Below are 23,598 nucleotides of genomic sequence, written 5' to 3'. Positions count from 1 at the left end.
CGAAAGAAACACTGGTTGGCTCATGACAGCCCCAAGAAACTATTTTCCCTAGGAACCCTCGGGCTGCATCCACACAGCAGAAATAATCCAGTCTGACACACTTAACTGTCAGGTTCAATGAAGGAGGAATCTGGGAGTGGCACTTTGCTGGAACTAGGGTTGCCATAAGTCAGGACCTCCGAACTGGGACAAATGTAGGACAAACGTAGGACAAAATTTTCAAATGGAGGACACATTTTAAAAAGGGAGGCACAAAAAAATGATGATTTTTTAAAAAAATTCATAAAATGCATGATTCTTAGGCATGATAAAAATGGAGGACATTTGCATTATTCCTAGACAGATGGCAGAAATGTGCTTCCCTTTCTGGTCAAACCAGAAGAGGAGGAAGAGTGGAAGAAGCAGAGGAGGAGGAAGAGGAGAAGAAGAAAAGGAGGAAGAAGAGGAAGGAGGAAGAGGGGGAAAGTAGGAGGAGGAAGAAAGAGGAGTGAGAGGAAGAAAAAGGGGAGAAGAGGGGAAGATGAGGTGGAAAAGAAGAGGAGGAGGAAGAAGAAGAAGGGGAGGAAGAGGAGGAGGAGAGAGAGACAGAAGAAGAGGAGGAGAGAAAGAAGAGGAGCAGCTGCAAGGCAGGAAAAGGGTCTCCCTTGGAGGAAGACCCTCTCTCCCTGCCCTGAGCCTGCCTGGAGGCCGGGGAAAGCAAGCCCAAGGCAGGGAGAGAAGGGTCTCCCTGGAGGAGAGACCCTTCTCTCCCTGCCCTGAAGCCTTCAGGCGCCCTCCAGGGAGAGGGCTTGAATGCCGCCCAGGCCTCAGTAGGGGCCAACGCACGCGCAACGCCTGCCCCACTTCCTTCCCCTACTGAGGCCTGGCGGCATCAAGCCCTCACCCTGGAGGCGAGGAAGAGGGAGGAAGGCGGAGCTGGAGGAGGAGGTGGGTTGGCCGGCAGCAGTCGCATTAGCGGCAGCGGCAATGGCCAGAGCTGGCCCCCAACAGGGGACCAGGCACGGGTGGGGGGCCAAACCGGACCGTGACCAGGAGGGCCCCCCAAAAAACTGCTGGTCACGGGGGGAGGGCGGGTTATGGCAAGCCTAGCTGTAACAAACTAACCAGTTCCCAGAATTCCAATAGCATGAGCCATGACAGTTAAAGTGGTGTCAAACCAGATTAACTCTACCATGTGGATGCAGCTTCAAGGGTGGTGTTTACTATTGCCTTCCTCTAAATAATTCAAGCGTTCTGTTATTCTGTGTTTTGCTGTTATTCTTTAACCAGATTCTAGATTCTGTATTATAGAACTCTGCATTCCCTCTCCCTCCACTCCACTAGATTTCTGTCATGTAAAAGACAATGAAAGTTTAAGTGAAAAGACATTCCAGATTTTTCTTTTGGGAGCCATGGTTAGAAAAACTACGGCATCAAACCACCCATCAGTCTTGTTCCAGATAAAGAAACTTCCACTCTGGCCTTCAATCAGTTTTTTCTTCATGCTCCTAACAATTTTTTTGAAAAATTTATTGAATATAAAAGAAATCACAAACATATACAATCATATACACACATCATAACAAACATATCAACACAGTTGAGAACTTACATAGCATATCAACACTTTATTGGAGTTACCCTTACCCTTAAGGAGCCCTGGTGGCGCAGTGGTTAAATGCCTGTACTGACAGCCATTCACTCAAAACCACAAGGTTTGCGAGTTCAGACAAGCAAAAGGGCCAAGCTTGACGCAGGCTTGCATCCTCTGAGGTCGCTAAAATGAGTACCGCAAGACTGTTGGGAGGCAAATTAGCTTACTTGCTAATTAGCTTACTTGCTGTTCAACCGCTATGATCTTTGAATAGCGGTATATACAAACAAAAAGATGTCTACATCCAATCACTCTATATCCTTCAACCTCTAGCCCTCTTCATTACAATTTCCCGTTTCCTATTTTCTTTCTTACCTCACTCATTTAACTAACCACAACACTCCTGGCCCATATCTCTCCCTCTTCATTCATACCTACTCTAACCTTCTTCACTTACTTAATCCTTTTCCTCCTCCTCACACATTCCTACAACCTCCTCAAAATCTTCTTTTTTCCTTCACACTATTCAGTCTAGAACTTATCTTACCTTCACATTCATCTTCCACACTAAAAAATAACTTCCACTGCCATTTTATTTGTAAAGTCTATTACTCTATTGCGATGTTATGTAATCTTCTATGAGCCCAAGCCAACTATAAACTGTTAACTGTAGGAGATAACTGTTTTTCCTCAAAATCAAAGTTACACTTAAAGGACAATCTGTTTCAATGAAATAATAAATCAGTAAATAACTTTAATATAGTTTCCAAATATGGAGCAAACAATTATATCATTACCCTAGTCCAGAACCTACTTCTTATAATATATGACACAAAAGCCAATCTTTTAGCATGATTTCTTTAGTTCCTAAACTAATGAGTATCATAAAAATTATAATCACCACCACATTTCTTCTTGATATAATCTAAAACTTTACACCACTCTTTAGAAACCGTTTCCCAAGAGTCTTCTTTTATCACACAGGAGAGAGAGCTTGGTCCATTTGCATCATTCCATAGAGATACACAGACCAGTCGTTCTAAATTAGGTAGCTCACCAATCTCCATTTCGTTTGCATATAAGATCCTGGCGATAGAAAGCATATACATTAAGATTTTCCCATATTTCTTTATCAGTTTATCGTTCAAACATACCTAATAACATTAGCTTCAGGGGTTATTTTTTATATCAATTTCCAGAATCTCATTTAGTTTGCATTGACAATGATTTTCCAAATATTCTTTAGCTTTCATGCAAGTCCCACCAACAATGAAATAAGAACCAATACCTTTATCACAATATCCAGCACTTTGTGTGTGTTTTATATATTTTAGCCAATTTTGCTGGTGTTAAATGCCATCCTAAAATTTATAGGCTATTCTGAGCAACAACACAACAAAATCGTGGTGATTTATTGTGATGAGATTAACAGTAAATGAGTATGACATGAACAGAACTCTAATTATAGGAGTACCTGATGTCACCAGAATACCCAAGAGACCCAATGATATATAGTGGTCTTTACGAAATGTGTGGAGTAGGTAGGTTTCACATAAAAGTGTACGTCACACAAAACAAAACCATAATCAACCAAGGCTGCCAGTTTTGAAAAAGGGATTTGAGAAACACAAATTGGCACTACATCCCACCTTTCTCCAAAATGGGAACCCAAGAAGGTTTATAATAATTTTAAAAGATCCCAACTAAAATATTAATGTACAAACATTAAAAGGAATTAAACATCATTATTGTTTTTTTAAAAATGACTGAAACAGCTAAACACTTAAACCTTCTTTTTAAATTTTGCTACAACTTTATAACTGGTTGATTTTTAGCTGAATTTTTTGTTTTTTTAATCTTGCATCCTATAATGGGAGAAAGACAGGATATAAATAAAATAAACAATAAATATCAGGAAACAAGAAGCAAACCCACTCCCTCTGTTTGCTAAAACCTGAGAGGCTATCCATTGTACTTGGATCTAGTAAGAAAGCTTGATGAAATAACCACTCACACAATCTTGCCAAAGAGGTAGATTTTTTTTTTTTAAAAAAACATGTAATTTAAAGGTATAATTTAAATTTTGCTAATTATTTATGTCAAAAGCATTGCCATTACATTCAGTGATATTCAGTCAGCCTGCCACATTTGCGGCCTTTGACTTTTGCAGATTTGATTATTCACGGTTTATTAATGCCTTCCTGTCATAGAAATCTCTAGATCCTCCAGTGCACTCTGCCAGAGGTTAACCAAGAGTCACACTGGAGGACCTAGAGAAGGGTTTTTTCAGGTTTAAAAAAGGTTTGTTTACTTGTGTTTCCCCCCACTTTCATGGGGGTCCAGCATCCTAATCCCAGAAAATGTGGAAGGATATACATATACATTCACACACACACACACACACAGAGTGTGTATTCAGGCCACAAATGGGCTAGTGTTGGCCCTCAAAATTAATAGGGAGACGATCTAATTTAGAGAAAGGTATTTAACAAACTCTGAACAACAAAAATGGCAGAATTTTTGATAATGATGGTGGTGGCCAAGCAGCAGTTTTCTGGATGTTGCAGAGGAACACAATCACATGGGTTGTATCCTCTCACACCAGCTCCAGAGGCAGGAATCCTGGGATCTTTCTTTCACTATGACCACTGTCTATTTTTTGTCCACTCTTAAGTTTTTTCAGTAAGTCTTCAGGATCTCTCCCTTCAAGCTCTGTTCTATTTTATGTATCTCTGTTTTGTAACTCTTATGCTTTCTTCATAGTTCTCTCTGTTTTTGTTTGTTTGTTTATTCTCTTTCCCAAACTTAAAAAAAACCCAGCCTTCCTTCATATCTGTCTATGTTATCTTGGTGTCTGTTCTTGTCTTGGCCAAAGTTGTTCCATTATACAGCTTATCCCCCCAAATATTTACTTGGTACTAGGTTCCTGTGCAACTTAGCTGACATTTGTGCTGCAGATCGATCATATATTTAATCATTATGGCCCACTGTGGCGTAGTGGTTTGAGCACTGGACTATCACTGGAGACCAGCATTCACATCCTGGCTCAGTCATGGAAACCCACTGAGTGACTCTGGGCAAGTCACACTCTCTCAGCCTCAGAAGATGCCAATGGCAAACCCCCTCGGAAGAAACCTGTCATGAAAACCCCATGATAGGCTCACCTTAGAGTTGCCATAAGTTGGAAATGACTTGGAGGTACACAACAACAACAACAACAACAACAACCATGATGGCTGTTTCTCATGTAGAAATACCGAATGCACACATTGACTTTGAAATAATTATGTCAGACTCATTTATTCCAATTCTAGAGTTCACTACTATGTAAGGAATCATATAATACTCATTCAAATAATGTAATTTCAAAAACAGGGCATTACCACTTTGTTTGAGGGCACATGCAACTTTCTTTCTTCTTTTTTTTAGGGTGGTAAGAGCCATATCAGAGTATCTCTCCTGTCCAAACATACCTATTTATTCCAATAGTTTGAAGCAGAAGGTGGTTGTGCATTGAGTTCATTGGGCATCTCCCCATCATGACACAACCAATTCTGAACAAAATTAACAAGTCAGAAGACAAATATCCATGGTGTGCTTTCATTTGATAAGAGATAAGACAAAGACAGAAGACTAATAAAAATACAGAAGACACATATTCATGGCATGCTTTCATTTGAAAAAATAGTGAACAACATGTTTGAAACATGAGTCAGCATTTGATGTGCACATATGGACATCTATAATTTCAGTTGCAAAACTTCCTGATTAGTTATCTCTCTATGCACATCTGACTACTGCCTTGGAAGGATAGCATTTCATAAACATACCTTTACTCCTTCAGGACTCAGAACTAATAAAACAACTTTATGAAAGACATTGAAACGTACAATTGGTCCATATTCTTCACCCCTATCGAGACAATAAAATAACATTTTTTCAGCATTTTATGTTGTTATTTTATTAAAATCAGTACTCTGTGCAGCAAAGAATTCCTGGTAAAGCATTTCATAAACTGTGCAGTTACGAGATCATAGGATTTAGAGTTGAAATGGGTATTGGAAGTCATCCAGTTCAAACCATAGCTCAGAGAATAATGTTGCAAAAATAGTCAGTAGGGTCAAGGAGACAAATTTTGGCCCTGTTTTAAATTATCAACCCAGCATGGTGTAGTGGTTTCATATTTGAACTATGATTCTGGCAACCAAGGTTCAATTCCCAACACAGCCATGAAACCCACTACATAACCTTGCACAGTCATATGCTTTCAGCTTCAGGGGAAGGAAGTGACAAACCTCCATTGAACAAACCTTACCAAGAAACTACCATTCCCAAATCTTACCTCATGATGGATGGGTTCATCTAAAGGTTGTGATAAGTCAGAAATGACTTGAAGGCACACAACAACAAAAACAACAAATTTAATTACAGTGGATTAACTATAAATTGAATTCCCTTTGGATTTAACACATAGAATCCATAAAAGCTGGTCATCTGGCTACTATTTGAGGAACTCTGTAACCCTATATAAGTTGTTGGACTGAAGCTCCCAGCAGACCTAGCTAACCTGGCTAATGATGAAGAAAGCTGCAGACAACTCCCATTGACTCCAAAAAAGAGATTCCACCATGATGTGAGGCAGTTTACTTCACTGTCAGATGGCACTCTACTGGACACAAATGAATGGATAGGAATTGCAAGGATGCATTCACCTCCTCTTTCTTGCTTGCCTCCCAGCAAGCCTCTGATCAAATTATTATTTTGTTGTTGTTGAGGCAAACAAGAATTGAGTGGCAATTCATCTTTGACACAAAACATAATACCCTGCACGCCTCTGTCCTCCTACCCACTGTGAGATTTCATGAAACAAGAAGTGCAAAATTTCTACTTCTTGTTTGGTTGGATGGGTCCTTAGGTAAAATTGGGCTTTGGACCCACAGAGCTTGTCCACTTCGGCTCTAAAAATCTCTCCTAAACTGGCATTCAATAGAACACACTGATCAAAATTCTGTTGTTAGTCCTGACATGAGGACAGTGAGATTTAGCTACATGTTGTCTCACCTTTCAACAATGGATTCCAATGAATTCAACTCCACTTAATACTAACTAAAAAGATACCAACCAGTGTGAGAGGATAATAATTCAATGCAATTTTACACCCTAACTTCCTTTTACTAGGAAATTCAAGATAATTAAAACAGATACATATCATTTTGGTCCATAATGTACACTGCCTTGCAAAAGTATACACCTGGAACTACAAGCTGGAACTGGAATGGTTTTGTGGATTTGATATCTACAAGATATTCATTTCTGTGAAGGTGAAAAATATTTTCATTGTGGTCCGATATTTAAAAACAAACTAGCATTTCTTGGTTTCAAAAAATAGGTTGCACTCTCACAATATTGAGTATAACTGCTTTATCACACTAAGGGACAATCGGGATTTAAACTAGAGTTAAACTAGAGAAAACCAGGAAATGCCTGATGTTTATCACCTGACATTTCCTGGTTTTCTCTAGTTTAACTCTCGTTTTAATCCTGTTTGCCCCCTAGTGTGAGTGTTGCCACATTTCCAAAATAGCAATAAATGACAGTTGAAATTCATTGTATGCAGGGCTGACAATCAGGAAGCATCTATTAACAAGTTTCAGTGTTCTACCTAAATGTGTTCTACCAAATGAAAATACTGATTTCAGCAAACCTAGCCATGTATTTTTCTTTAAAATTGTTGTCCAGATTCATGAATTACACGATACATGAATTTGTATAAAAGAAAAGGGTTTCCAATGATCAAATAGGAGCAGCTTTTATGATAACGTATACCTGCCGCCACTAAAGGGATAAGCTTTTTGGCCCTCAAATAAAGAGATCACTTAAAATAAGGGACAGCCCTGGCTGAGTAACTTATGTACCTCAACTGATAACCACATCAATTGAATCCATTTCAATTCCAGGTTGTTACCCCCAAAAAAACGATATGAGAAATCAAAGGATATTTATCAGTATTTCTCTATGGCACTGTGTCACTTCAGATAAGATCACAACTAAATGGCATTTTCATCAAAAGTTTACAGTTGGACATTTCTATTGCCATTAAATTAAACAATCATTGAAGTTCAGAGCCTCTCATTTGTAGCCATTTTAATAATGAAAAATAACTTACCACCGCACAAAGAGATCATAATAATGGTTCTCCTTTTTAAATGCTCTCAAAATGGTTGGCAAGTGACCTAGGAAAAAGCTACAATATTCAAAAACACAAATGAATTTTATGAAACCCTTTAGTTGACGTACTATTTAAATGCCAATGCAGGGAAGGTCCAATGGTAGGGCTGGCCGTGACATCAACTTGCCAATGAACAGTAAAAGATCATTTGTTTAATTTAAAATTCTGACTTAGAACAGGAACGGGAACCAATTGGCCCATCAGAAGTTGTTGGATACAACTCCTAGCATTCCTCACCATTAGCTATGATGCTGAGATGTATGGTCCAACAATATCTGAAAGTCCACATGATTTCCATCCCTGGCTAGAGCCTAAGATAAATTGCATACCCATAGTGACCTGTGAGGAGCCAGTGGAGTTTATCAGACAAGGGAAATTGGAAATATAATCCAATGGCAATCTGAACGCAATCATGGGGTTTAATGTTATTGTGTGATAGACTACCACACGCAATTTCGGGCAATGGGAAGTCAGTCTGAACGCAATCATGGGGTTTCACATTATTGTGTGATAGACTACCACACACAATTTCGAGCAATGGCAAGCTATTTTCGGACAATGGGAAGTCAGTTCGAATGCAATTCGAATTCACGTAAATTTGCTGAACTAGCAAATTCACATGAATGCGTTCGGGCCCCACTTCCTTTTCATTCAAAATTAAGAGAAATTCCTCCCGTGTGATAAACTCTAGTGTGGCATAGTGGTTTGAATGTTGAACTGCAACTCTGGAAACCAGGATTCAAATCCCAGCTCGGCCATTAAAACTCACTGAGTGACCTTGTGCAAAGCACACTCTCTCAGACTCAGAGGGTGGCAAAGGTAACCCACCCCAAGCAAATAAAACCTCATTATGACCTTAGGGTTGGCATAAGTCGGAGACTATTTGAAGGCACACAGAAACAACAACAGTGCACGTTTGAGACTGAGAAAAAATGTCTAGCTTAAACTTTGGCAGACTCCAGTCCACTTGGCACCTAAGAAAGTAAACCAAAGTCCCCAGAGGCCTATGCCAGAAATTTCTGGGGGTATATCCACACCACAGAATTAAAGTAGTTTGACACCACTTCAAGTGCCATGATTCCATCCTACAGAATCCTAGGATTTATAGTCTGGCAAGGGATTCAGCCTGATCTATCCTGGTGCCTCACCAAATTACAAATCCCAGGATTTTACAGGATAGGGTCATGACAGTTAAAGTGGTGTCAAATTGCTTTAATTCTGCAATATGGATACACCTGAGTTAGTCTCAAAGGTGTTACCGGATTCCTTTATACACAAAAGTACAGTATTTACAACAGAGATAGCAATTAATAGGAGTACAGTGTGGCTGAGAAAATCCATTTCCCCTCCAACTACTGCAGGGATGTTGTTGCTGTTGTGTGCTTTCAGATCATTATGATTGCCCCTAAGGTGAACTAGAGGGCCAGTTTGGCATAGCCATTTGACTGTTGGACTAGACTCTAGAGACCAGAGTTTGATTCTTCGCTCAGTCACATGCTCTCAGCTTCAGAGGATGGTGATGGCAAACCTCCTCTGAAGAAACATGCCAAGAAAACCCCATAACAGGTTTGATTTAGGGTCACCATAAGTCAAGAAATGCCTTGAAGGCACACATCACACAAGATGAACCTATCAAGCCAGGTAAGAGGAGCATTGCTACGAGTGTCTATCTCTCCAGTCTTGGTCCTGGGGTACATATTGTGTTGTTGTTTTTGTTGCATGCTTTCAATTTGATTCCACTCTAAGATGGACCTATCACAGGGTTTTCCTGGCACATTTCTTCAGAGGGGGTTTGCCACTGCCATCCTGAGGCTGAGAGAGGGTGACTTGCCCCAGTTCACCCTGAGGGTTTCCATAGCCGAGCCAGGATTTGAACCCTAGCCTTCAGAATCCTAGTCCAATGCTCAACCTACTAAACCACACCACAACTAAAATCAAAGGGCAGAGAGATCCCAAATGGGAAATAGGATGGTAGTCTGGAAGAGGTTGCTATCCTCCTTGCTGCCCCCTAAAGCCTGAGGACTTTGGTCCTCCCAGCCCTGGCTCCGATCCACCATAACCCCTTACTTACCTGTCTCTTGGGGCTCCAGGGATGTGGTCATATTTCATGTGCATGGATTTAATGTAGAAGCAATAAAAGACAAAACCCGCGAGGAGCACAATGATCAAGAGGCGTAGCAAGGCCCAGAGCACCACAGATACTTCCATGGCCACTAGCCAAGAGCTCCACTTGGCAACCCAAGTACCAAAGCCTCCTCTTTTGGCCAAGTGACAGTGGACTTTGCTCCTTTCCCTGGAGTAGTATCAGCCCCAGAAGTGCCAAGGCTGATAACACCATTTCTGCTTGGGCGGGTCACATCTTTGGCAGCTGGGAGGTGCCACCAGGGGAGGGACCTTGACATAAAATTTCATTTTTTCCTCTGCAAAAGAGATCCTGCATGATATGCATGAATCAGAAACAACCAGGGGTTGGGGGAGTTGTGTGTTGTGTTGTCATTTCCTTCGAGTGATTTCCTAAATCACAAGGTTTTCTTGGCAAGTCTCTGCAGAGGGGGTTTGCCATTGCCATCCTCTGAGGCTTAAAGAATGTGACTTGATCAAGGTCACCTAGTGGGTCTCCATATCTGAGAGGGAATTTGAACCCAGGTCTCCAGAGTCCACTACACCATTCTGGCTCTTTTTCAGGTTGCAGCTCCCAGCCAAAATGATTCACTACAAAATTCAAGTCTTCTGGTTCTCTTCCAAATCCCTCTTCCTTAAGAGAGAAGGGAAACACCTCATTTATATATTTATCTATATTTACTTCATTTATATGCCGCCTTTCTTCCAGGGTGGAACCCAAAGCGGCATCCAAAGATAACCAATTAAAAGCCTTGACCCTAAAGTTTTTGAAACTATTAACAGTCCTCCAAGTTAAAACACTGTAAAATCATTTTAAAATCATACAAAAGTTAAAATCAGATAAAACATATGCCCAAATAAGAACCTTCCTTGGTTAACCATTAAAAGTTTGCTTAAATAATAAAATAAAATAAAATGTTAATGCAGCTTCTCAGCTCTAGCTTCTTGCCCATCCTTTATTTGCATCTACACTGTAGAGATAATGCAGTTTGATGCCACTTTAGGTTCTGCATCTCAATCCCATGGAAGAATTCTGGGATTTGTAGTTCTTCCAGGTCTTTAATTTTCTCTGCCTCACAAAACTACACATCCCATTCTGTTGGATGGCAGTGTGGCAGCGAAAGTGGTGTCAAAAGTGTGTTATTTTTACAGTGTAGATGCATCCTTATGGGAGATACATCTCACCCAATTAGAATTATGAACATTCATTCCACAAAACCTAGGGCTTTCAAAGAGGAGGAGGTGATGCAAGTAACTAGGGACTTGGAGGCTCCCTGGAATGCAATTTGGGCTGAATCCGCACTGTGGAAATAATGCAGTTTGACACTGCTTTAACTCCTGTGGTTCAATGCTATTCAATTCTGGGATTTGTAGTACTGTGAGATATTTAGCCTTCTTTGGCTGCATCTGCACTGCAGAAATAATCCAGGTTGACACCACCTTAACTGCCATGGTTCAGTGCTATGGAATTCTGGGATTTATAGTTTTATGAGACATTTAGTCCTCTCTGTCAGAGAGCTCTGGGGCCACAACAAACTATAAATCTCAAGATTCCATAGCATTGAGCCATGGCAATTGAAGTGGTGTCTTGAGCCAGCATGGCATAGTGGTTTGAGTGTTGGCGTACAACTGTGGAGATCAGGGTTTGATTCCCAGATCAACCGTGGCAATCTTGGTCAGGTCACACTCTCTCAGCCTCAGGCAATGGCAAACTTCCTCTGAAGAAATCTTGCCAAGAAAACCCCATGACTGATTCACCTTAGGGTAGTCAAATATTGGAAACGACTTCAAGGCACTTAAAACTTGGATTATTTCTGAAGTGCGGCTGCAGCCTCTGCCTGAGTGCTCTGGTGCTCCAGCAAACTACAGATCCCAGGATTCCATAGCATTGACCCATGGCAGTTCAAGTGTGTCAGTCTGGATTATTTCTGCAGCTGTAGCCCGAGAGCTGATGCCACAGCAAACTACACATCCCAGAATGTCACATTACATTCATTCTGCAGTGCAGTTGCAGCTTTCATCCTTCTTCAGAATTAATTTCTTTTTCAGCTTCCTCCCCCTTGGATGACCTTGGGCAAGTCAAAAAGAACATATGACAGGTCACACTCTCTCAGCCTCAGAGGATGTCCATGGCAAAGCCCATCTCTGAACAAATCATGCCAAAAAAACCCATGATTTAGCGGGGGCCAGAAGTCAGCAACTACTTGAAGGCACACAACAACAACCACAAGAAGGAGAGCTGCTTATGCTTTGGGCCTGAAGGGCTCTGTCTCTTTAAGCCAAGGTCCTGCCTCTGGCTCCTCCCAAGGCTGGAAAGGCTTTCCTTGGGTCAGAGAGACCTCCGTGATCAGCTGTTCCTCTGTCCATCATGGAAGCACTGGAGCTGATCTGGGTTTTGCTGCGTTTGCTGCTGGCTGGGGCCCTCCTGGCTTTGGGGCTCTATTGCTGCTACATCAAATGGGTGCATCTGAGATATGATCACATCCCCAGTGCCCCAAGAGCCAGGTAAGGGGGGGCAATGCTGCCAGCCTCCTGCCTTAGCTCCAGCCAAGGGGGCATGTTGTGGTTGCTGATTTATGCAGATCCAGAAGGGGAACCTATCACAGGGCTTTCGTGGCACGTTTCACAGAATCATAGAATCACAGAGTTGGAAGAGACCCCAAGGGCCATCCAGTCCAACCCCATTCTGCCATGCAGGAACTCACTACCAAAGCATGCCTCACGAATAGCCTTTCAGCCTCTGCTTAAAGACCTCCAAAGAAGGAGATTCCACCACTCCAAGTGTGTTCCTCTGCCAAACAGCTCAGAGGGGGTTTGCCATGAACTTCCCCTGAGCCTGAGAGAGTGTGATTTGCCCAAGCTCACCCAGTGGGTTTCCATGACTGAGCCATGCAGGAAATCTCAATCAAAGCATACCTGGCAGATAGCCATCCATCATCACCACTACCACCACCACCACCATCATCAGGGTGACTAGATGTCATAAGCAGATGTTAGAACTGCAGGGCCTTGTCCTCCGCATCTTGTCCTCCAGGCAGCAAAGGAGGACAAGGCACTGCCAAAGGTAGGACCCTCCAGAAAAAAATGGAGAGGCCCTGATCAAAGCAGCTAAAGACACTCCAAAACTAGAAATGGCATGTTTCCTAGTCATGCTCCAAATGGAGGAGCTTTTGGAATGGCTCCTGGATGGATGGCGGAAATGCAGGATAGGTCCTGGAAAAGGAGGACCTCTGGTGCTGTGTGCCTTCAGGTCCATTCTGACTTACAGTGACCCTAAGGTAAACCTATCACGGTTTTCTTGGGAGGTTTTATTCAGAGGAGGTTTGCCATGGCCATCCTCTGAGGCTGAGAGAGTGTGACTTGTCCAAGGTCACCCTGTGGGTTTCAGTGGCTGAGTCATATGAGATACGGCCACATCTCCAGGGCCCCATGAACCAAGTAAGAGGACCAATGCTGCTATCCTCTTTCCCTCCTCCTGCCTTGGCCCCAGCAAGGTGCATGTTGTATTGTTGTGGTTGTTGTGCCAGGAAGGACAAGGCACTGCAAAATGCAGGAAAATGGAGGGGACTTGACTCAATAAGAAGCTTAATAACACTCTTAGAAATAGATATCCCTGCTTCATCCAGGGTCTTTTGGAATTCCTCTTGGACAGAAGGCTGAAATGGAGGACAGGGCCTGGATAAGGAGGACTTCTGGTCAGCCTGTGTTGAGGGCCTTCAAAACCATTCCAACTTACAGTGATCCTAAGGTGAACCTATCCCAATGTTTTCGTGGCAAGTTTCATTCAGAGGGGCTTTTTCATGGCCATCGTCTGAGGCTGAGAGCGTGTAATATTTATACTCTATGTCCAAAGGTTTCAGAGCAGACAGCCAAAAATTGGATAACAGTCCCTTACACCAAGAGAATGTCAGGATACAAAATAAATAAATACATAATTTATTTAAACTGGGATTTAACAGCCTTAAACCATATAAAAATAACATACTTGTTATTCCAGATCTAGTTATTTTAATGCCGTTTAAAGCTGTTAAACCCCAGTTTTGGTGAGGAATGTGCCAGACGTTGTCTGGACTGCTTGCACCAGAAATGGTCATGCATCGTTCAAAGTGGTATAGCTATGTATACATAGATGACAGGTCCTTATACCAGAATAAATAAATAAATAAATACATCATGTAGAACATTGTAAAGTAATTTAAAACCTGTTAAAACAATTCTGAACAGTTGAATATAGTGTGTACATACTCATGTATCGTATGTACATACTTTTCAGAACTGAGGGAAAACAGGCTTTTTGAGCCATGCAGACAAGGACCTTGACCTTGTCTCTTTTACAATATAGTGGCTAACAGTATGTTTCTCAACTATGCAATAGACAGCTTAAAACTAATCCTTTCGGCCTAGTATATGTGGCTTTCTAGTATGCTCTCTCTCTAAGTGTGTATGTATGTATATATATATATATATATAGAGAGAGAGAGAGAGAGAGAGAGAGAATGTGTGTGTGTGTATCTCACAGATTATACTCTTGCTTTTACCAGGGGATGTTTCCTTTTCTTAATAAGAGTTACAGAACAGAACTTACATTGACCCGTGGATAAGTCTGCTCAGGTTTTTTGGGTCAATTCTTTGACTAAAATTTCTAGACTTATACATGAGTATGTACACACTATATTCAACTGTTCGGAGTGGTTTTAACATAAGACGTTTTAAATTACTTTACAATGTTCTACATGATTCATTCATTCATTCATTCATTCATTCTGGTATAAGGACCTGACTTCTATTATATGGTTGTCTGCTCTGAAATCTTTGACTATAGAGTCTAAGTATTATAATAAAACAAATAAACAGACACCTGTCATATTGGGATAACAGGACTGGCCTACCTACACAAGCTTCCTGCAACTGCTTCCATGCCCATCATGAGCAATCCATGTGCACTAGCTATACATAAGTGCAAAAAGGATGTAACCTTCCCTCTTGCCCCAGATTAGCAAAGTTATGGACCTTTAGTATCTTCTGGGGATACGTGTCCTTTTGATTTGTGTCTGGTAGCCAGGAGATAGTGCTTATTGTAACTTGTTTCCATCTGGAACAGTATATTTCCTACCGATTTATACCCATGAAAACTGTGAGTTCATGTACCTCTCCCCTGGAATTGGAACATGTGCTAGTTTTCTGTCTGCAAATAATGTACTTGCTGCAAAATTTGTATATGAAATTACTTAGAAATGTATCCTCTGTGACATCTTCCATTGTCATCTAATTCTTTCAAGATCAGTGTTCTATACACAGTTTGCTAATAGCCTGTCTTTTAAATTTTCTTCCAGCTTTTTCTTTGGTCATCTTCCAATCTTTTGGAAAATGCGTAAGAGCAAAGAACTTATTCATGATCTCTTTCTGCAATGGTAAGCTTGTTAAAAATCACTTGCATAACTTGACATAAAAGTCTATGAACCGCAGTGCTGGTGCTTATAATGTGTTTTTGTCTGTGGGATTTAACTCTTCAGATAAAGTCTATTTTGTTTTAAAAGAATAACATCTTTTAACTTGTTGTTTTCTCTGGTTTTTGTTTGACTCATGGTGACCCTATAAATGAGAGAACCCAAACCACATGTTTTCCACAGCCTTGCTCAGGTTTGCAGATCGAGGGCTGTGACTTCTTTGGTTGAGTCTATCCATCTGCAATATGGGCTTCCCCTTTTTCTACTGCCATCTATCTTATTGTCTTTTCTAGTGAGTCATCCCTTATAATATGGCCAAAGTATGACAGCCTCAGTGTAGTAGTCATCATGGCTTTTAGGGAGAGTTCAAGTTTGATTTGCTCTAGGACCCATTTATTTGTCTTTTTAGCAATCCACAGTATCCTCTGGACACTTCTTCAGCACCAGATCCTAAATGGATTCTCTTCCTATCCATTTTCTTCACTATCCAGCTTTCACAACCATACTTAGGCCCCATTCAGACTGGCATCAAAAACCTGGAAGGAACTGGGCTGATTCGGATGCCCTTCCCCCAAATCTCTCCGTTAGCAAGTGCCCACTACAAAAAGAGGGGCATTTTAAATTGAATGCATTCTGTGCCTGCTGTGAAGGTGCCTGGTGTCAATCAAGCGATTGTCATGGTGACATTTTGCAGGGGCATCGGAGGTGTCCTCCCCCCTTCTTTTTTTTAAAGAGCCATGCACAAAATGCCCCAGTGTCAATTTTTTTAAAACCTCTTTTTTGTGTGTTGTGTGTATATGTGGGCATTTGGGTCAGATCTGCCCCTGTCTCCATTTTCAATCCCATGCAAGCTAATGCATCCCCCACTCCTTGCCCCCGCCTCTTACACATGAAATAATAATATAATAATAATAATAATAATATAATAATAATAAAATTTCCTTTTTTTTTTTTTTTGGCTTTTAATAGCAATTCAGGGCTGCCTCTGAAATGCAGTATCAAGCAGGTATCATTTTGTCTAATTGGACAAAGAGCAAAAATGTAACATTCGCTTTGGTACGTTGTATTCGCAACATTTCCCCTTTGCGGAGCAGCGATAAAGGGAAAGTGCAGAAGCCCTCTAGCCCGCTCGATCTGCCCTAGGGAAAAAACCTGAGCATTTGGTCAAAAATAATTTTAAAAATATGAAAGGGGGGGGGGGTCCTGATGTGGAGCTGGTTTGGTGGCCCTGCCTTGATGACCTGACCTGACCTTTTCCTCCGCGAGGAGGCTTTGCCATCGCCTTCCTGAGGCTGAGAGAGTGTGACCTGTCAGTTCCAACTAAGTAGACCCATGTAATCAATTGGGGATAAATGGAAGGCAGCGGCAGCATTCGCTGGAGCATCCGCTATACACAAAGAGAAGAATAATAATAATAATAATAATAATAATAATTAGTGAAGTAGACAAGCCCTGATTTCCCTACATGCACCAGTGTAGTCCCCGCACCCAATTTCCCCCTGGAATCCTCCTCCTCCCCTCCTCCTCCTCCGTCAGACCCTCCTCCTTCCGCAGGGTGCCCATTGACGCCTTCCTCCACGCCTTCTCCTCCTCCTCCTGCTCCGTTTAGATCCCCTCGCATGGCTCCTTCCTCCCACGGCCCCTTTCTCTCCGCCCTCCTCCTCCTCCTCCTCCTCCTTCATCACGTTCTCCACCCCCCCACCTCTCTCGACAGCTCTCTGCGCCAAAGTCACCCCTGATTTCCCGTGCCTCCGGGCCAGAATCTTTGCATCCAGATTCCCCTTTTTTCGGCGCTTTCCTCCCCCCCCTCTCCCCCCCTTCTGATGATGGGAGGGAATGCTCCGACCTTTGCCGCCCCCTGCCCTAATCCCTCCTATTTGCCCGATCAGATTGAGGCAAGTTCAAATTTCGTGCAACCCGAGTCCTTTTTGGAAAGACGGATTTGAGCCCGAATCTGGATACTCGTGTAAGGGGCATTTCCTTGTGCAGCCCCGACGGGATTTGTGATGGATTCGATCCAATATAACTTCGACATGCAAGGATCGCTTCAACCCGGTTGTTTCTGTAGTGTGAGGCCCCTAGAAATGGAAAATACGATGGCATTTTTCAGGTGAATCAAAATTAAGTGTGTAAGATGTTATTCATGTTATTCGTTTTGAGGAAGCGATATTTGGGTGTGATCAATTCATTGTTTGTAGATGGAGAAATTCGTTTGGATTATTCCTTGGCAGCCCTGATGTTATCACTGACGATAGTATATGGTAACTCAAATTTTTCCTCTCTGGCTCCTTTTACCATTTTAATTCATTTGGAGGAGAGGAAAGATATGAAAAGAATGCCCCCAACATTGTTGAGAAGTAGAATTGGGGGGGGGGGAATTCCAATGAGGATGGGAATCACTTTACTGGAGGAGGTGGCCGTTTTGTTGGGGGTTTTTTAATTGCTTAAAACACTACCTGTCATGCACCTGGATGGAGATCTTTGTGCTCCCGGTCACAGTTTGTTTGCAGAATCCACACAAAGACAGACCTACAGAGAGACATCCTGTGATCTTGCCACCTGAAAAATGATATTTTCCACAATTTAAGCCACTTGCCATGTATAAACTGAGCAGGCAGGAGAGACGGCTTGTCAAAAATCTACGGGGAAGCTGTTTGGAACCGAGCACTGTGCCATTTGGGTAACACAGAATACTTTTTACTCTGCCAGGATAATTAAATGAAGTTGTCCTGAGTGTGTCCTGTGAGTGTGAAGCCCCGTGGATAACAAAATCTGTGGCTGCTCAAAGCCCATTAATACAAGGGCAAAAGGGTGCCCTCTAACCACGTGGTCTGACCCTGGATTTCTCGTCTCTTCCCTAAATCTCGGGGATTCGGTGATTCGCTGTCCTTTTATTGAATCACTCTTTCCTCACTCTCGACCATTTGCCCCTGGCGCTGTCGCACTTCTGCCTCTAAGACGAGGCCTCAGCCTGGCTTACCCCCAACATTAAGTTTCTCCGGTCCTGCTCTAGAGCGGCCACCTCTTTTGGAGAAGTCCAAAGAGTGGCTGATTGTATCCATGTCAAATGTGTTCTTTCCTTCCTCTCACGCTCCCTCTCTTGGCAAACAGAATATTAACAATCAGGGATCTCTGCCATGAGAGGTGCCCGCAGCGTTTTGTTCTCCACCTTCAACTTTGCTTAAACCTCCCTCTCCTCGTCTTTCTTCATCGTTCTCTCCTAGGACTTTGCTACTATTTCCGCTCTAAATTACCCTATTCGCTCTGAGATAGTCCCTCCTGGTCGTCTTCTGCTCTTAACGAGCACCTGCGCCTAACAATTTTCTGTCTTTTCCTCCTCCTCTTTGGATGAACTCTCTACCTTCTGAACTCTTCCAACCTCTACTGTCCCTCTTGATCCTATTCCTACTCGTCTTCTAATCTCTATGCTCCCTCCGTTCGCCCTCGCTCCTCCTGCGTCATCGCTCACCCCCCCCCCCCCCCCCCCCCCCCCCCCCCCCCCCCCCCCCCCCCCCCCCCCCCTCTCTCTACAGGCTCCTTCCCCTCGGACTTCAAACATGCTCTCTGCCCCATTCTGAAAAAAACCTCTCTTGCCCCTCCGCTGGGTCTAGCTATCGTCCGATTTCTCTTCTCCCTTTCCGTTCTAAGGTTTTGGAACGGGTTGTCTAGTCGCCTGTCTTGAGTTTCTTGAAGCCATTCCATCCTCGATCCTTTCAGTCTGGCTTCCGACAGCATTCTACGAGACAGCTCTCACTAAGATCTCGAATGACCTGTTTTTACAGGCCAAGGCGAGGGCCTTTACTCTGTTCTCATCCTTCTTGATCTGTCTGCGCCTTTGACACTGTTGATCACTGTCTCCTAATGGACATCTCTCTGGCCTTGGTTCTCAGACTCTGTTCTCGACTGGTTTAGATCTTACTTGTCTGGCAGATCTTTTGCAGGAGTTGTGCAGGGGGTCTGATTCTTCTCCTGTTTCCCTTATTGTTGGAGTTCCCCAGGGCTCTGTTGCTTGGTCCCCTTTGTTTTGCTCTGGCTATCGACACGTGGTCCTTAGGGAAACTCATCAGCGCTGTTGGGTTTTTCCTACCATCTGTATGCGATGACACCCGCGGTATCTTTCTGCCCGCTTGACTTTTCGCCAAGGCTTGAACAGCAGCTCTCTTGCCTACAGCTGTCTCGCGTGGATGCGCCATCGGCGTTTGAAGGCTCAACAGTCCAAGACGAGCTTCCTTGTCTTTCCTCCTAACCAACCTCAACACTCCTTTCTTCTCTGTGGACAACTTTCATTCAACAGTCCCAGCAAGCCCGGTCTTGGCTGTATCTTTGACGCGTCTCTGTCGTGTATCGCAGATCGCAGACCACAGCCAGGCGTGTAGATCTTTTTGTAGCAATGGTGCCAGAATCGACCATATCCTCGCGCCTCTACTGCAAGTCCTGGTCCATCCCTAGTGATCTCACGACGTTGATTACTGGAGATGTCCTCTGGCTGGCTTCCTCTTTCTCACCTCCGTCCTTTAATCGCTGTCCAGCATTCAGCTGCACGCATTATACTTCCACCCCCGCTCTGACCAATTTCTCCTGTGTGTGGCACCTTCACTGGCTCCCTCTCCGTTCCCGCTTCAGTATGCTCCTGCTGTCGACTTTCAAAGCCCTCCATGGGACTGGCCCCTCCTTACTTATCAGACCTTCTTCTCTTCACCTCCACCAGGGCCGCCGTTCGGGTAGTCAGGGTTTCCTGTCTCAGCCCGGATTTCCTCTGCCCCAGCCCCGATTCGCCCCTTCTCACTTGCGGCCCCTCATCCTGGAACCTTCTTCCTCCACAAGAAAGCCATCACGTCTTTAACCAGCTCAAAACGGAGCTGAAACCATCCTATTCAGAGAAGCTTTCCCAGGCATCGCATAATGGTTCGCTTACTATCTGAGGTTCTGTTGTTTGCTGTTTATCGATCCATTCCGGTATGCCTATGTACTGTATATTTGTATCCTACTTGGGGATTATGTTTTTTCTCTGGATAATGATTAACCTCCATTAGGAAGCCGTGGCCCTCCTCCGTCCATCTGCCTTGTCTGCAGACCTCGGAGGTTTAGAGGACGGCTGGCCTCTTACCCTTTCCCTCCACACTCCCTTCTCCGTCTGTGTCATGTCTTTTTTAGATGGTAAGCCTGAGGGCAGGGAACATCTACGACTAAAAAGATTTCATGTACAGCGCTGTGTAATTACGCGCGTCATAAATAAAGGTTAATAATATAATAATATAAAAGGCAAACTCAAGGTTTGCTATTTGGAATTTATGCTTTTTTTGATATTTTCAACTGTGGATGCTTGAATCCGTGGATAAGGAGGGCCGACGGTATAGAGTTTATTTTGTCCTGTTCAGTGCAATGCTTTATAGGACGCTTATCTTTCTGGCTTATGACAACGGAATGAGCACAAATCTCATTGCTTAAAACTTCTTTAATTTTGTGAGCCATTTAGTAGCTACTGCTTTTTCGTGACAAATCTATGATTAGAGCCTGTAACTATGTGAAATGTTGGAGAATAATCAGTTTCCTTCAGGACTTCTATGAGTATGGCTCCTGAAGCAAAAAATTCAAATGGGCCCTCCTATATACCCAAAGTGATCAGTGTTGCTCCACTGGATGCCCCGATCATGGTTTATTTCAGTGAATAGTACCGTTTCAGATCTCCTCTTGATATTCTTCCTCCATATCTCATGTCACTTTTGTGCCATTATAGTATTCACAGTCTCTGATCTAGAAGGAAACAATGCCCAGTTTGCCAGTCTTAGAACGGAAGAAAAGCAAAATATATCCTTTTGCATTTGCTTAATATGAATGCAATATGTGGTTATACTACTTCTTGTGTGGGAAATTTTGGGGAATGGCAAATAGAGTGAATATCCACCATCCCTCACCAGTGACCTATAAATGGTGTCTTAGCGGTGATGGGATTTGCAGTCCACACATCTAGAAAGTGGGATTATCCTCAGCTTTCTTTTACAGCAGAAGATGACAAGCAAGTAGACCTACAATGAGTTGCAGTGCGACTCCTACATTCGCCAGCATTGGCTATGCTGACTAGCACTGCTGGGAGTTTGCAGTTCAACACCACCTGGAGGACCATATGATACCCAACCTGTGTGGCAATGTGTGGATATTTGTGTAGTGCTTCCCTATCAGCAGGCAGCCAATCCTTGAATGCTGCAAGCCATACTTCATGAATGTCCATCCATTCATCTTTGCGGAAGGAGAGTGCTCTGTGCACCTGAACGCTTCAGATACAGGCTGTATCTGCACTATCCATGTTGACACCACTTTAACTGCCAGCTCAGTGACATGGAATTCTGGGAACTGGTAGTTGTTATGGCACCAGAGTTCTTGATAGAAAAGGCTAAATATCTCATAGAATCAAAGATTGGAGAGACCCACAGGCCATCCAGCCCAACCCCCTGCCATGCAGGAATCCAATCAAAGCATCCCCAATAGTGGCCATCCTAGCCTCTGCTTAAAGACCTCCAGAAGGAGATTCTACTACACTCCGAGGGAGTGCATTCCACTGTCGACAGCCCTACTTTCAGGAAGTTCTCCTAATGTGAGGTGGAATCTCTTTTCTGTAGCTGCATCCATTCTTCCGGGTTCCTGTTCTGCTGAGCAGCAAAAACACTTGTCCCCTCCTCAATATGATATCTTTCAAATATTTAAACAGGTGATCATATCACCTCTTAACCTTCTCTTCTCTCAGGTAAACATCCCAGCTCCTGAGTCATCCTCATAGGGCATGGTTTCCAGACCTTTCACCATTTTGTCGCCCTCCTTTGGACACCGCTCCAGTTTCTCAATGTCCTTTTTTAATTGTGGTGCCCAGAACTGGACACATATCCAGGTGGGCCTGACCAGAGCAGAATACAGTGGCTCTATTACTTCCCTGATCTAGACACTATACTTCTGTTGATGGGCAGCCTAAAATCGCATTGGCCTTGTTAGCTGCCACAGGCACTGTGACTCATGTTCACTTATGGTCTACTTGGACTCCCCAGATCCCCACATAGTTTTCATTCAGCAGGGGTTCCCCATCCTATATATGTGCATTTCATTTCTGCCCAGTGCAGTACCTTACATTCTCTGTGTTGAATTTCATTTTGTTAGCTTTGGTCCAGCTTTCTAGTCTATTCAGATCATTTGAATGTTGATCCTGTCCTCTGGAGTATTAGCATTGCCCCTATTTGGTGTCATCGCAAATTTGATAAGTATGCTCCCAACCTGTCATCCAGGTCATTGATAAAGAGGTTGAATAGCACTGGGCCAGGAAAGAGCCCTGTGGGACACCACTGGTCACTTCTCTCTCCAGGCTCACAAACTAAATTCCCCAGAGTCCATGGCAATGGAGCCATGATAGTTAAAGTGGTGTCACCCTGGATTATTTCTGCAGTGCAGACACAGCCACAGTGGCAGATGTCCCATCACCAATATTGAAGTACAGTTTAACTGCCCCCCCCCCCCCAGTCAGCCTTTTTCTAGGATGGGAGAGGAGGGGGTCCCATCTTTGATTCAAGTAGCAAAATAACTTAGGATGACTGTGTGTGTTATACATACACAGCACAAGATAAAAATTTAACCTTTTAAAATAATTATTTGGTCATTTGTTTACTTCGTCCACATTTTTGTCTTAAAGGGCTGAGAAATACGGGCCGTCTTGCGTTTCAATGCCTTTCCACAGATCACCTTGTTGATATTAACTCCTGAAGGCGTAAAGTATGCCATGAAATATGTATTACCTCTGTAAGGAATGAAAAGAATGTGACTAAAATGAGATCATAGCATATAGATAGTTCAACACAAACAATTTAAAATTTATTTGGAATTATTTATTTTAAATTTCTGTTTTTAAAAAGAAAGTTTTTTGAAGAAATGGCAGTAATTTATTACCTTATTATAAATTACTCATATTCCCTCACCAATCCATGGAAAAATTTTTCATTCAGAGGAGGACCAAAAATGCCCCCAGAAGTCCCTAGAGGACACTTTAAATATTATTGCATTGTGGGACCTCTATTTTTAACTTGCCTGAAACATTGTATGACTGTACTTTTAAATGTTTGTGACATTTCCTGTAGCTGTGCTGATCTTTATTTGTACCAGGTGGCAAGAATCACTTAAATCCAGAGTATAGATCAGTGTCCCCAGGTAGAATGAACATATGTATGTTTGTGTGAATTGATGAACATATG

General features: G+C 42.9%; 1 protein-coding gene and 1 long non-coding RNA gene across 5 annotated transcripts in view; one reads left to right on the top strand and one right to left on the bottom strand.

The window, feature by feature from the left end:
* The window catches only part of LOC121919235 (cholesterol 24-hydroxylase-like), a 29,527-nt gene extending 19,422 nt beyond the window's left edge, over positions 1–10,105 (bottom strand). For 2 of the 4 annotated variants that reach the window (XM_042445617.1, XM_042445619.1), the window contains exons 1-3: positions 9,874–10,105; positions 7,740–7,817; positions 5,404–5,485 (exon numbers count right to left, since the gene is read on the bottom strand). In XM_042445617.1, coding sequence (XP_042301551.1) covers positions 5,404–5,485; positions 7,740–7,817; positions 9,874–10,010 — 297 coding nt within the window. In that variant the 5' untranslated portion in view covers positions 10,011–10,105. The remainder of the gene's footprint in view (positions 1–5,403; positions 5,486–7,739; positions 7,818–9,873) is intronic. The other 2 variants (XM_042445620.1, XM_042445618.1) reach the window with 2 other exon arrangements.
* A 2,264-nt stretch (positions 10,106–12,369) lies between these two features.
* LOC121919749 lies at positions 12,370–23,094 on the top strand. Its single transcript, XR_006101575.1, has 3 exons — positions 12,370–12,428; positions 15,257–15,334; positions 23,043–23,094. It is a non-coding gene; the product is annotated as an uncharacterized LOC121919749 (long non-coding RNA).
* Positions 23,095–23,598: the final 504 nt, after the last annotated feature.

Source organism: Sceloporus undulatus, chromosome 1 (assembly GCF_019175285.1).
Source record: "Sceloporus undulatus isolate JIND9_A2432 ecotype Alabama chromosome 1, SceUnd_v1.1, whole genome shotgun sequence".
Classification (NCBI taxonomy): Eukaryota; Metazoa; Chordata; class Lepidosauria; order Squamata; family Phrynosomatidae; genus Sceloporus; species Sceloporus undulatus.
Note: the sequence above shows the minus strand (reverse complement) of the source record. Positions and strands in the feature narration are given on the sequence as shown.